Here is a 13253-nt window from a genome sequence, read left to right as displayed (position 1 = left end):
GGGTTTCGAAATAAGAGTGAAACTTTAAAAATAAATTGTGTTCGGGTTAGTGCTCTGATGACTAACGAGCCACTGCCTAAACGGCCACCATGCTTTGGAATTCGCGTGGTGTTGCTAACCACCCGAACTAACTCGAAAAACGAATACTTTGGCGAGCTGCTTGAGTATTAACACCAAAAAGCACTTGCCATATATGGTAAAAGATGCAAAACTTTAGTATATTTAGAATTTTTTAGTCGAACTAACCCGAAGACCTTAAATGCAGACACATTGCAGAACACTCAAAAAGATAGCTACAATATTTTTATTTGCAGTTTTGGCTGTGATTGTTCCTATTGCTGCTAGCCAAAACACAGATGATCCGTACATAGACATAAAAGATGCTGCCCAAACATGTGTCTTCTTTAGGCGCTCGGGAAATACTCTAAAACAATATGAAGTGGATGGCAAAGTTTGCATTAGAAAAAGACAGAGGCTCTCCCCTATCTCCATCCACATCGATATGTACACCCTTCAACAAATACCTGACCAGATAGCGGATGCGTTGGTGTTTGACCATCTAATCATTAGGAGCACATCTAATTCTAAACGCACCCCATTAAACACAGAGGTGGTGGAGAAATTACTCTGGTTTCTTAGGACAGTGCACACACACAAGCTTACCATATCCGGGTTCAAACCTGTCACACACACTGCAACTACTATAGACATGCCAACTCTGGATGATGGGAGGCCATCTTATGTACACCCCGAGTGCCAGCAACCAATACCTAGGCTACTTAAAGTTTACACCAAACGCTTGGTCCTTGAAAGTATATCTGAAGATTTTGCCACCTGGATTCTACCACGTCTTGATCTAAAAGAATCTGTGTTTTCTTTACACATAAACCAAAGAGTTGGCATCTCCAACCTTTGTTTCTTAGATGCTTTAAACCCGGGGTCTCTGCTTACTATGCATGTCTACACCGGAAAAGGAGTTGGGAGCATAGACTGTGCACTGTTGCGTGAGCAGAGAGTTCGGGATGGGCTGATGGTTAAAGGCCCGCCAAACCCCATACATGCTTCCCCAGACATCATGCAAGCAATTGCTAGCAAAAACTGGGCCAAATTATGCGTGCCGGTTAGGTTGTGGTGTTCTATTGCTGCAGTGCTGCAACAGCCCATTACAATTGTTGATCTAACCTTAGACCATATGATACCGCAATATGATCCAATTATGAAGGCCATTAACCACAGCCCCATAGTTGTAGTGAAGACGCTTAATATAAGGTTAAACAATAGGCGCACCAAGCCGTTAGCAGTCAAGACCCTCAGGGATATCATGGCCTGGATAAACAAATATTTTGCATGTATTGAAAACCTTCTACTTACCAATACGCAGAATCGAGCTTTGATAGAACCCACAGTCCATAAGTATATTTGCATCGAACCACAGTTGTCAACGATCAGGACTATGAAATACAGGCTGTATAATAGGCCCACTCTCCATCTTTATAGCATCAAAAACATTCTTTGGATTGCCCCTGAAGCATACAAAGACTGGATAAGTGGCAAACTGAATGAAGAAATAATATCCACGTGCAAAGAGAAGATTATCTTCCTATACCCCATCCTCCAGAATCCCGACAGCCACTTCCTTACTAACCCCCCCGACCGCGATCCGAGCACTTTAAACACCAACCCCACCTGCTTTAACTGCAAATGGACCCTTAGTGGACTCGCATGCCTAGAGAATACCAACAACAGGTACATGGGAATTGTGTGCAAGAAAAGACATATGGGCTGCTACTTCTGCTTGAAAAAGCTAGTCAAGGAAAAAAAAGAGACACAAGAACCATTCCTCTGCCCTGAGTGTGGAGAAGAGATAATCAGCACAACGTTTAGTGGGGTAATAGAAGCCAAAAAACAGGGAACTGGCTGTTTCGGGATTATAGAGGTAGGCCTAAATCATTAGTGGGCCAGCCAAAGACGACCTGGTGTGCAGCCACCCGTGACTAAGCATCGTTTAAATGCAAAGATTTCGCTGGGCAAATGTTTAAGAAACGCCTTTGTTTAGATTGGCTAAATAAAAAAGTGTGGGTAAGAATGGGGTAGAGTCCAGAACCCGACAAGTTTCCAACCCAACCCGTACCCAAAAAAAATAAAAATCAAGTTTTATTCGCTTATTCATCTATTTGTAGCCCACAACCTTACGGCCATTGTGACTGTTCGGGCTTGTGCCCAGAATAAGTCTGGTTGGAGCATTCTAAATAGGCCGATGCTCTTCAAGGTTGTAGCACACTTTGAATGAGCCTGTGCCTATGGGTATTCTCTGTCCAGTGATAATACACTCGCTAACCCCTTCAATTGCATCCTCGTACCCGTGATATCCCGCAGCAAACAGATGCTCACCTGTCTGCTCAAAGCTGGCCAGTGTAAGGACGCTCGAGCCACCCATTCTCTGCAAACCAAAACGCGTCATTCCACACATTTCGCCTGTCAAACACATTACGTCAGCTAGAAGGCCTATGTGTCTAGGATCAACTGAAATGCCGTGCTGCTTAATGGTATACTGAATTTCTCTTACTATGGCGCCCCGTGCAGCCTCAATTCCCAGGGTCTTGTATATTTCATGAATGTTGTTTGTCTGGGTCGTGGTGCTATCTACCCCCTCAATGCCAAGAATCTCCTGCAACCCCAGGCCCTTAGCTATAACTCCGTCACTCGTAGAAATAACGCGGGACACGCTGGGCACACCCCGGAGGTGGGTTTTTAAAAGCTTATCTATTTCGGTTGGAGTTGTTTTGTCTACCTGCACCTCCCAGATAAAGAAGCTGTCCTTTTTGACCGCTCCAATGGCTTTGACCTCTTGCACCAGCCGGTGTTTCTCCACTAGCTCAGTAGGCATCGAAAAAACCACTGACGCCTCTCCAATTGAGACGTACGTAGCCAGATCTTCAACTGACATGGGCTGGATTCTTTCAATCACGCCACTTTCCTCACCCGTAACCCACACTTTTATCAGTGGGGTGCTAATGTTTACTGCTGCATTGATGATTTCCTTCAGCCGTGGCACTCCTAGGGTAATGCTTGTTCCCGAGGTTCCAGCCAAGTGGAAGGTTTTAAGGGTCATTTGTGTTCCTGGCTCACCAATGCTCTGGGCCGCCAGCGCCCCAACAGCTGTGCCATACTCTATCTGGGAGCGCATGGTTTGGTACAGTATTTTGGCCATAAACCGCGCCCGAACATCCCCACTGTTTTCGAGGTTTTCGGTGGAAGGAAGTCTTTGGAACATGTAGTCGTTGGTTGCATGTACCAGCGTGTCGTTGTTCTGCCTAAAAAGCCGGTGCCCGATGATGTCGTTGACTTTTTCCCAAATATCCGTTCCAAATGGCGCATCTGGTCCCTGGCCATTGGTGGCTTCTTTCACAGCCCCATGCAAAGCCCCCACCCACGCACTGGGGGGCGCTTCCCCGGACACGGCCCACTCAAGAGCGGCAGGCATGTCAGAAAGAATGCTCCCACTTTGGAGCACTGCTGGATCAAGACCGTCGTCTCCAAATTGCATCTGCACAATTTGCTCGCCTCTGCGTACTGTGCCATCGTAAGCAACATAGACACCCTCTAGGACTTTCATCAGCCTTCTTTGCATGTACCCCGTTTCAGCCGTTTTAACGGCTGTATCCACCAAACCCTCTCTCCCACTGACTGCGTGGAAGAAGAACTCGGTTGGCCGCAGCCCCGCGCAAAAAGACGACCTGACAAAGCCCCTGGAGGCGTGAATGGGCGAGGCCACAGCAAAGTGGGGGAGGGACCGGTCCCCAAAGTCCAGAGCAATTCTCCGGCTCTCAATTAGCTGCTGCCCCACACATGCTATCATCTGGGAGACGTTGATCAGGCTTCCTTTGCTCCCACAGGCCTGCATAATCACCGGGGCATTGGATCGGGGCAGCTGCTGGACACAGAGCATCCCTGCATCTTCCCTAGCGCGGGCCAGCGTAGCGGTAATCCGGTCCTCTTTTTCTCCAAACGCCTCTATCTCGCACCTGTCCACAGCAGCCGTAAAGGCTGCCTCCAGCTCTGGCCTGGCAAGTACGTCATCTAGCCCAATGCTAAACCCCTTTTCGCCCATGTACCTGGAACACAGCCTCGCAATCGCATCCAGGGCCTTAACCACCACCCCGGGCCCCCCCTCCCGCAACTCGTGGTGGAAGACTGAGCCCTCCTCGCCCCCAATCACTCTTTTGTCGGCCTGTCCGGCCAGTATTTCTCCTTTTTTCATGACAAAGAGGCCTTCTTTCAGGGAGGACGCGCCTTCCCTGGTGTAGCTTCTGGTTCGGATTTCCACACTCACTGAAAGGTTCATCGCGGCACTTACCAAAGACTTCCCAGTGAAGAGCACGCGTGGCCGAAGGACGGTGGGCTTAATCTGCAGCCGCGCATGCTGTGGAAGGGCATAAGCAAGCATTTGCCCCATTTCTTCCCTGGTAAAAAACGTATCTTTTCCCGTTAAGATAAAGGTTCCAGTGATAAAGTCCTGGGTGGCGGCAACAAGCGGCTGCCCATTCCGCGGAACCACAAGGTTGTTCTTCACCCCCATCAGCTCAAGCGCTTCAACCCGAGCCTCTGTCGTCTGTGCCAGGTGGATGTTCATCTCGTCCCCGTCAAAATCAGCATTGTACGGAGAGCAGACACACTCGTTAAACCTAAGCGTTCGCCCGGGAAGGACCCTGGCCTTGTGCGCCATGATGCTAAGCCGGTGGAGAGACGGCTGCCTGTTAAACAAGACCACATCTCCATCCTGCATGTGTCTTTCAAGCACGTCCCCCTCCTCCAGGGCAATAGCGTTCCCTGACCTGAGAAACAGCCTTCTCTCGCCCCGAACGATGTAGTTGGCTCCGGGGTAGGAGGTGCACCCTGTTTTTGCAAGGGTTCGGAGCTGTGCAAGGTTTGCAGCGGTCACAGGAACGGGCACAGTCAGCGTTCGCGCCATTTCTTGGGGAATGCCCACCTCTTCCACACTAAGGTTCGGGTCTGGGGAAATAACGGTCCGCCCTGAAAACTCCACTCTTTTTCCTGAAAGATTGCCCCGAAAACGCCCGTGCTTCCCCTTGAGCCTCTGGACCAGGCTTCTTATCTTGGCGGCATCTGGGCGAGAGTCCGAGCTTATCAGCTGCGCGCATTGCGACTGGAGGAGGTCCCAGTTTTCCACCAGAGCATGCAGGGCGGCGCCCTTGGCCACCTCGTCTTTAATGAGCTGGCTGGTATAGGCAATTTCGCTCAGCTTGATGGTAAGGTCGTCTTCGTTGGAGGAGGCGTCAATTGAGATGACGCTCGGCCTGATAGTTCCGGGGGCAACAGGGAGGCACCGAATTAGAAGGGATTCTGGGGCACAGGCCATGCCTAGAAGCTCCCTGGAGCCCTGGGTGATTCTTTTGAAGATTTCAAGTGCTCGGAGCGGTGAGAGGTACTCGTCCGGGGCATTGTCGATCCAGGGGGCAAGGTCCGGGTTGTCCTCCGTTGCGGGGGTGTACGTCTGTCTCTCGGCTTCTTTCAGGGCGTCGTGCTTTTTCAGCCTGTGTGCTCGGTGGAAGAACTTGAAGCCCGTTTTTCTGACTATTCCGTTAACTGCGGCACATTGGAGACACTCAACGGTTTTTTTTGCTTCATCGTACACTTTCTTGACCACCCTTTGTTCTGCAGGCCGGCTTTTCTTCCTGCTTCTTATTTTAGCCAGTAGCTGGGCCTGGACCTCTTCCGAGAGAAGGATGCTGCTGCACTGCTTACAGACGCTCTGGAGGACTTTGTGGATGTTTTTGAGCAAGCCTGGGTGGAAAACGGGTAGGGCAAGATCTATGTGCCCGAAGTGGCCCGGACACTCAGCCATGCGCATTTCACACGTCCCACAGAGCCCGTCCTTGGTGCTGGGCCCTAGCTTTAGGTCCAGGGGGCCGCCTGGAGCTGGAACTTTTCCTTCGTTGGTGTAGAGCTCTCGCGAAGCGACATCTACCACGGAAACACGTTTTGTCTCCCCTCCCTGCATAAGCTCAAATTTGATTTTGGCTATTTCTCTTGGCACATATTCCTTGAACATTTTGAAAAAAGAATTCATGCAAGTTTTCTTCCGCTTCAGATCAGAGAAGAGCTTTAGCCGGATAGAAACAGAGCGGTCAAGCATGCCTCTTTGGGAGCTAAAAGCAGAAATTGTCTCTCTTAGGCAGCTGACCCTTCATGACTACCACTTAGTCTTCTACCTTGACACAAGTAACCAGCCTATTACCGACAACTACACAGCCATTCATTCAAACACCAACATAATCATTGAGCGGGTGCCTAACTACATGCAGGTGGGGTACAAAGAAGCCCTTGAAAAGACCAAGCCAGCTGCAGAGGCTGCAAAGGTTCCAGAGGAAGCCAGTAGCATCTCAGTGCTTAACACCCTAAGTTCCCGCACTCCTCCATCGACCTACATCTGTTTTAGGTGCGGGCAAAAGGGGCACTACATCCAAATGTGTCCAACCAACAACATCAAGCAGTACGATGCGATGCGGGTAAAGAAGGCTACAGGTATTCCAAAAACCTTTTTGGTTCCGGCAGAGGAAACGTCATCATCCGTTCTGCTGAATGAAGAGGGGAAGTTTGTTCGGGCACAGCCACAGACGAAAGAGTTCTCCAAGCACTTTGGCCAGCAAAGCGTTAAAAGCGCCATTCCCTCAAACTTCATCTGTCCGCGGTGCAAAGAAGTCCTTGCAGATGCCGTGCGCCTGGAGTGTCGCCACACAGTCTGTGAGTGCTGTGCCGGTGGCAAGTGTCCCGTTTGTGGGAAGCGGTCGCACAAGACGGCTACAGACACTAAAACCAGGAAGAAAATAGAGGAGTTTCTGGAAAACATCAAGTGTGGCTAGGGCCCGTGACAGGCGGCAGCTTTCTGTATCTGTTGACATTTATTGTACCCCCAGCCCCGGGCTTTCGGGCTTTTTCGGGTTTTCAGGTTTTTGGGCTTTCAAGGTTCCAAAAAATCAAGACGTTTGAAAACCTGAACACAAACCCGAAAGCCCGAAAAAGCCCGAAAAAGCCCGAAAGCCCGAAAAACCGGTGGACTAGAGTGCTAGTTTGTGGGTTATTACACCGGCTGTTGAGAACATGGTAGTAACTACTTTGTCTTCGCCGTACTCGTAGAGATAGAAGACTTCGGTTATTTTTAGCTGGGCTATCTTTCTAGAACAGAGGCGGCAGGGAAACACTGTGGTAAATAGCTGGGCTCCTGCACAGTCTCTTGGATTGCACTCTAGGAAGGCACTTTCTTCTGCATGGATGCAAAAACAGTCACTTAGCTCTGTTCCCTGGCGCGCATTGTTGTTACATCGCTCGCAACCTCCATCACAGCAGTTAAGACTTCCAGTGGACGTTCCATTGTATCCTATCGCCTTAACTCGGTTGTTTTTGACTATAACAGCGCCTACCTTTCTTTTCATACAGCCGCCCCGTGTTGCAGCGTACATGGCAAGGGACATAAAGTATTCCCTCCAGCTGGGGCGGGTAGCATGCTCCAGGAGCAGTTTGGGAGTGAACTGGGCGAGGGAGGTTTCAATAAGGTTTGGTTTTGTGAAAAAATTGCTGTTTCTGATATCAGTTAAACTGTGCTGGTATCGATTGTACCTCGCAATGAAGGTTTCATCGGCCAAATCAGCTGCTTCTATCTCAGCTACCACATGTACAAGCACACTAAATGGCCGTTTACCAAAAAGATGCCAGTCCTCAGGATGCTTAAGCACAACTAGCAGGTTTTTAGACCAGAGACCCTCGTTCATTATTCTTTCTTCAAGAAGCGAGTCATACTCTAACTGAAGAATATCTTCGTTTTTGACAATGCCAGCAACCTTTGCAGATGTGTGTGGCAAGAGCGACGTAAGACAGAAAAGCATTATACAAAGACAAAGTAAAATTTTTAACTATGGGCTGTGCGGTGTTTGTAATTGGACCAGCCGGATGCGGAAAAACAACGATGTGCCAGGTACTCCGTGACTACTATGCAGGACAGAAGAGAAGAACAACCCTGGTAAATCTTGATCCGGCTCAAATGCATGAAGACTTGGAGTTCAGCATTGATATCCGCGATCACATTGAGCTAGCAGATATCATGGAAGAGGCAGACTTTGGGCCTAATGGTGGACTGATGGCGGGTATGGAAGCTATTTCCGATAACATTGATGTGCTAGGTCTCCCAGAAGAAGAAGACTTTCTTATTTTTGACTGCCCCGGACAGATTGAGCTATACATCCACTCAGACTCTATCAAGAAAATCGTTACAGAGATGCAAAAACACCATACAGTGGGCATAATCTATGTTCTAGATGCAACACACACCCTTGACGTTCATAAGTTCGTTTCAGGCGCACTTTCAGCGATGATAGCTATGGCAAAGTTTGAAGTGCCCCACTTGAACGTCCTAACCAAGTGCGACCTTGTCCCGGAAGAAGATGTAGAGGAGTTTTTATTTGGTCTGGACATTGAGAACGTCTGCAACAAAATGGAAGCTTCTTCCCTAAAGGAAAAACAGTTTAATACTGCACTGGCAACAATTATTAGTGATAACGGTCTTTTAGGCTTCATGCCCTTAGATTACTCCAAAGAAGAAACCATTGAGGCAATTGCCTATAACATTGACACCTGCACCCAGTACTTTGACACCCAGGAGGGGGGCGGTGCTGCCGAATAAAGCTTGTTCTATGGTTGTGCGCTATGGGGCGGTGGCAGCTTGGGATAGCTGGTTTTTTAGCAGAGAAATGAGCTGTTCAGAGTCTTCGTCGGGAAAAGACTCTTCTATTGAGATAAAGGCCTGGATGACCTCTTTTTGGGGGGTTACTAGGCGGAGGGCCCTTTGGAGGAGCGTTCTTGAAGCCTCTATTTCCTCGCACTCTCTTAGGGCCTCGGCGCACCTGATCCAGATCTTTGAGCTTCCAGCTATTTTTCTGGGCAGGTTCAGGGCCAGCTTACAGGCCATCTCTTTGTCAGCGATGGCCAGGAAGTATCCCAGGTGCGTGAGGTGGAGGGTCTCTTCCATTGGGAACTTTTTTTCGGTTCTTTTGAAGAGGCGGTTGATTCGGCGCCTGATGTAATCTCTTGGCTTCCTTTTGCCTGCTTTTTTAGCTCTTTTGTCAAAGACCCGCTCAAGAAGTATTTCATACTCGATGTACTTGAGAAAGGAGAAGAGGGACGCTTCAGTGTGTTGAATGATGTCTTCAAAGTCTCTTCTTTTTTTGACAATGCTTGTTACTTCCTTAGGCGCAAATAGCTTCTGTTTCGTGTAGTATTGGAGCTCAGCAACCATGTACTCCATTTCTTGTCTGATTTGGTCGGACATTGGTGCTGGCAAAATTTTGCCATTATAAGCCAAAAGACCTCCCCCTTCTATAGCTCACTACCACCACACGACCAGATAAACGAAGAAGCCAGCAGTGGCAGTGCGCGCCCAAAGAAGTTAATAATCGCACAAAAGAACATGCCCCGCCCACAGTGCTGCCATAAATACCAAGGGTCACCCCGAAACCCCGAAACCCCCCAGCCACTGAGCTACCAGTCTAGAATAGACATAGACCCAGTCTTAGGCAAGGTCTGTGGGTGAGGGTGTGGGTGTGTGAGGGAGTGAGGGTGAGGGTGTGGGTGTGGGTGAGAGTGAGGGTAGGTCATTTAGCGATGTTTTGAAATATTTGTTTGAATGGAAGACAAGCAAGAAGTACTGAAGGAGTTCGGGATTGTCGATGAAAAGTGGACCGACGGCGTTTCACAGGCAACTACAGCTCCGTTAAATCTCCCCCCGCCTTTGCAGACGGATACTCCATACTGCAACCCCAGAAAGAGCGATTTCAACCCATACATCATGGTAAGTGCTCTGCTCCAGAACCTGGACATAGGAGACCTGGCCAGTGCCCAGATGGCGCTTTCCAACTCGCTCAATGACTCAAAGATTGAGCGAGAACGGCTGGTTAGGCACCACTTTAGCACGTACGTCAAGTGCAGGAGCCTTCTGGACGAGGCAGCCTTTATCAAAAGAAAGCTTGATGCAACCAAGGCGCTGGACCAGGGAGGATCCTTCAAGGTGCTCCAGTCGATAGTAGCACCGCTCCAGCACGAGTATAAGGAGCTCTACCTTAAAGAAAAACAGGTTCAGTTTATGAACGACAACATCATTCTTTTTGAAGGACCTGAAGTGCTTGAAGAACACCTTAACACCCTGGACTACGCCTCTTTTCTTAGCGACTACTCCCTGGCAAAGAACACAGCGGATAGGTACCGAGGCTCAAACTTTGTCTCTTTTCTTTGGTCCAGGTTTATCAAGGTAGTCTCCCGGTTTAAAATCGAGATCAGCAGGCGGATTGAGCTAAGTACAAACATCACCCAGTCGATCCACTACTTCAACATCTACTTGCAGGTAGACCCGCACAGTGCAGGAATGATGTTTGGAACGTTTCTAATGGTGGCCAAAAAAGAGTTCTACTTGCAGCTCGAGCTACTAACCAAGCAAAGTGTGCCCCGCGGAAATCCAGGTAAGGATCTTGTTTCTTTTGTTGAGCAAATCACCGGAGCCTTTATCTTTATGACCAAAAGCATGGCCAGCGTTGAGTTTGTCTACAACCGGGACAAACAGATGGAAGAGTTCACCAACAGCGCCTTAGAAGCCGTGTCCCAGACAACCATCAAAGCAATTGATGCGCTCTACCCCCGGGACAGGCCAGGGTTTTCAGGTACTGGCTCCGGGACCCAGTTTCTTTCGGTGGTGAAAAAGGCGCTGACAGCTCTTAAGCGGGCAGGCGCCAAGGTAGAGGGGGCCAGTGTGGGGGACGTGCTTGAAAACAGCCACCTGGCACCTCTTAAAAAGCGTCTGGTCAAGCTGTTGTGGGCTGATGCGCATGGGTCCACCCAGAGCGGGCTCCTGGAACTACTTCGGGACACAATTCTTCTTTTCGGGATAAGCGGGGATGTAAGTAAGCAAGCGACAAAAACAGTTAGAAAGCTGGTTAAAACGTACGAAGCAGCTGAGCCAGAAGAGTCACTCAAGCAGATGCTGGTTCTAAGATGCCAAACAATCCCAGAGATGGCCAAGCTCCTCAAAGACGACTTTGCTGCCCTCAAAGACGAACTGGTTCAAACGGAAACGGCGGCAAAGAGAAGAGTCACCAAACAACTCCAGAAAGCTCTCGCCCGAACCAGCACCCCGGAAGAGTACCTAATGACCATTCTCCGGATAAAAACAGTCCTGACCCTTGCCCAGGTCAGCACATCAGCTATATCCTCAGAAATCATTAAAATTGCCATTTCAGGCCAAAAGCTCACATACCTGCTCTCTTACTACCTGCAAAGCTATGGAGGGGCACAGCCCCAGGAGTACACCACAGAGGAGAAAAAGCACATTGCATCATTCTCTAAACAGCTATCTTTCCTCCGGGAGGCTCAAAATTAATTTTTATGGTCACAGGCAAGGAAACAAACAATGCCCCCATTAGATTTAAGCATTCCCCCGAATACTTTGAAATACTTAGCGTCCACCAGCAATACCTCCAAGAACCTTCAGACATTACCGAGCACCTCTTTGCAATGACCCTTCTCCTTGAATACAACCCAGCCAACTACACGCTCTGGGTCCAGAGAAGAGACCGGCTGCCAGAAGCCTTCAGCACCACGGCATACACCCCGGAAGACGAACTTACCTGGCTTAAAGGGGTGGTTGCAAAGCACCAAAAGTGCTTCCAGGCCTGGCACCACTTCAAAGCCCTCCTCTCCTTCCTTAGCTACAACTTTCTTGAGGACCAGGAGATTCTATCACTGGTTGACGCCGAGCCCAAAAACATGCACTTTTGGGGGTTCTTTGTCTTTGCCGTAAAAGACACCAGCCACCTGGGCGCAGCGCTTTCTTTCACTGAAGGGTTTATCTCCAAGGACGTCCGCAACAACTCGGCCTTTGCAGCTAGACACGCCGTTCTCAGCCGCATGCTTCAGGCGGGAGCAAAGCCGGAGCACCTCCTGCAGGAGGAGAAGGCCTTCCTTCTCAGACTGCCCCACTTGACACACAATGCGGCCTTCTGGAACTACGTCTCAGCACTCTCGCGCGCCCATCCACAGGCCCACTTAATGAAAGCTTGCTGCAAATCGCTCAGATCTGTATCTCTTCCAAAATATCATGAAGATTGAAAAGAGAGAAAACAATCCAATCACTAAATATTAAGTGGCCAAGCTTATTTGATTAATCATTTTTTCGTTTTCATATATCTTATCTGGTTCAGCGAGGGATATGCACAGCAGCTACTTGAAGGACCTGGAGACAGAAACACAGGAGAAAACACTCCTTGATGAACTAACAGAGGTCGCAAAAACACACGCCGAGAATGCCGCCTTCAAAGGAGGAGAGACAAGGGAGGGGGCGTACAACGCCCACGCCTTCCACGCCATTCCCCGAATGGCTGTGCCAGAAAGACTGCTGGCCACGGTGGAAATGGAGCCCCCCAGGGCCCCGCAAATAGTCATGGCGCTCTCAGGGACGACGTCGGTTGAGTTCAACTTTATTTGCAGCACGATTGAGTCTGTTTCCGATAGCCTAGGGTGTCCCATCCACCTGCGCCCCGACCACGTCGATGCATGTACGCACCTGATTGTTCACACGGACCAGGAAGAGCTGTGTGCGCGAACGTACAAGTACCTGAAGTGCTTGGTCAAAAGAAAGTCCATTGTAACGTTTTTGTGGTACATTGAACTTTTTGATGCATCAAAAAAGCCGTTAGATGATGAACTTGAAAATATTTCATTGGGCGGGTACATCAGAGAACTAACCCGGAACCACCTGGCCAAGGGGGACCGGATGTATGGGCGCTCAGATGCCCCGGTCGTTGCACACAACGAAACAAAGCCCCACCCCTTCTTCAAGGCCCTGAACGTTATTGACTCAAAATCTCTGCTTTCAGAGATTGAAAAAGACCTTATTCTTAGCAACGGCGGCCTTATCAACAGCCGCAAGGCCAAAAGAGACTGTCTCAACCTCCAGTTCAAGCACGACCTTTATAACTTTATCTCGGCGGGCAGTGACGGGTTTAGCCTGGGCCTGGTGGAAAAGAAGGCCCAGGCTGTAGGTGGGGCGGAGATTAGTGGGGAAGTGAGTGAAGAGGACCCTCCATCGTCCTAGGGCCACCCTCCACTGCCCTAGGGCCACAGTGACTGAGACGGCCCAAGCAAAAAATGCAGCACCTTGTGTTCCCACGCGGTCTCCCTTCGCAGTACTATCA

At 49.5% G+C, this 13253-nt stretch overlaps 9 protein-coding genes across 9 annotated transcripts; 6 read left to right on the top strand and 3 right to left on the bottom strand.

Annotated features, from left to right (window-relative positions):
• Window positions 1-259: 259 nt before the first annotated feature.
• Window positions 260-1954, top strand: NEDG_01770 (uncharacterized protein; the record flags this gene model as incomplete). The annotated part of the gene is made up of 1 exon (XM_067689188.1): window positions 260-1954. One exon carries the CDS (start codon window positions 260-262, stop codon window positions 1952-1954), a length of 1695 nt encoding a protein of 564 aa, XP_067544662.1.
• A 291-nt stretch (window positions 1955-2245) lies between these two features.
• NEDG_01769 (DNA-directed RNA polymerase III subunit RPC1) lies at window positions 2246-6073 on the bottom strand (the record flags this gene model as incomplete). The annotated part of the gene is made up of 1 exon (XM_067689187.1): window positions 2246-6073. One exon carries the CDS (start codon window positions 6071-6073, stop codon window positions 2246-2248), a length of 3828 nt encoding a protein of 1275 aa, XP_067544661.1.
• A 16-nt stretch (window positions 6074-6089) lies between these two features.
• NEDG_01768 (protein MPE1) lies at window positions 6090-6884 on the top strand (the record flags this gene model as incomplete). The annotated part of the gene is made up of 1 exon (XM_067689186.1): window positions 6090-6884. The coding sequence occupies one exon, from the start codon at window positions 6090-6092 to the stop codon at window positions 6882-6884; it is 795 nt and encodes a 264-aa protein (XP_067544660.1).
• A 195-nt stretch (window positions 6885-7079) lies between these two features.
• NEDG_01767 (dCMP deaminase) lies at window positions 7080-7904 on the bottom strand (the record flags this gene model as incomplete). Its single annotated transcript, XM_067689185.1, has 1 exon — window positions 7080-7904. The coding sequence occupies one exon, from the start codon at window positions 7902-7904 to the stop codon at window positions 7080-7082; it is 825 nt and encodes a 274-aa protein (XP_067544659.1).
• A 29-nt stretch (window positions 7905-7933) lies between these two features.
• NEDG_01766 (uncharacterized protein) lies at window positions 7934-8698 on the top strand (the record flags this gene model as incomplete). The annotated part of the gene is made up of 1 exon (XM_067689184.1): window positions 7934-8698. The coding sequence occupies one exon, from the start codon at window positions 7934-7936 to the stop codon at window positions 8696-8698; it is 765 nt and encodes a 254-aa protein (XP_067544658.1).
• A 21-nt stretch (window positions 8699-8719) lies between these two features.
• On the bottom strand, window positions 8720-9343 carry NEDG_01765 (U3 small nucleolar RNA-associated protein 6; the record flags this gene model as incomplete). Its single annotated transcript, XM_067689183.1, has 1 exon — window positions 8720-9343. The coding sequence occupies one exon, from the start codon at window positions 9341-9343 to the stop codon at window positions 8720-8722; it is 624 nt and encodes a 207-aa protein (XP_067544657.1).
• A 354-nt stretch (window positions 9344-9697) lies between these two features.
• NEDG_01764 (uncharacterized protein) lies at window positions 9698-11440 on the top strand (the record flags this gene model as incomplete). Its single annotated transcript, XM_067689182.1, has 1 exon — window positions 9698-11440. The coding sequence occupies one exon, from the start codon at window positions 9698-9700 to the stop codon at window positions 11438-11440; it is 1743 nt and encodes a 580-aa protein (XP_067544656.1).
• A 5-nt stretch (window positions 11441-11445) lies between these two features.
• NEDG_01763 (protein farnesyltransferase/geranylgeranyltransferase type-1 subunit alpha) lies at window positions 11446-12168 on the top strand (the record flags this gene model as incomplete). Its single annotated transcript, XM_067689181.1, has 1 exon — window positions 11446-12168. One exon carries the CDS (start codon window positions 11446-11448, stop codon window positions 12166-12168), a length of 723 nt encoding a protein of 240 aa, XP_067544655.1.
• A 100-nt stretch (window positions 12169-12268) lies between these two features.
• On the top strand, window positions 12269-13153 carry NEDG_01762 (uncharacterized protein; the record flags this gene model as incomplete). The annotated part of the gene is made up of 1 exon (XM_067689180.1): window positions 12269-13153. One exon carries the CDS (start codon window positions 12269-12271, stop codon window positions 13151-13153), a length of 885 nt encoding a protein of 294 aa, XP_067544654.1.
• Window positions 13154-13253: the final 100 nt, after the last annotated feature.

This window comes from Nematocida displodere (assembly GCF_001642395.1).
Source record: "Nematocida displodere strain JUm2807 chromosome Unknown 7, whole genome shotgun sequence".
Taxonomy (NCBI): domain Eukaryota; kingdom Fungi; phylum Microsporidia; genus Nematocida; species Nematocida displodere.
Note: the sequence above shows the minus strand (reverse complement) of the source record. Positions and strands in the feature narration are given on the sequence as shown.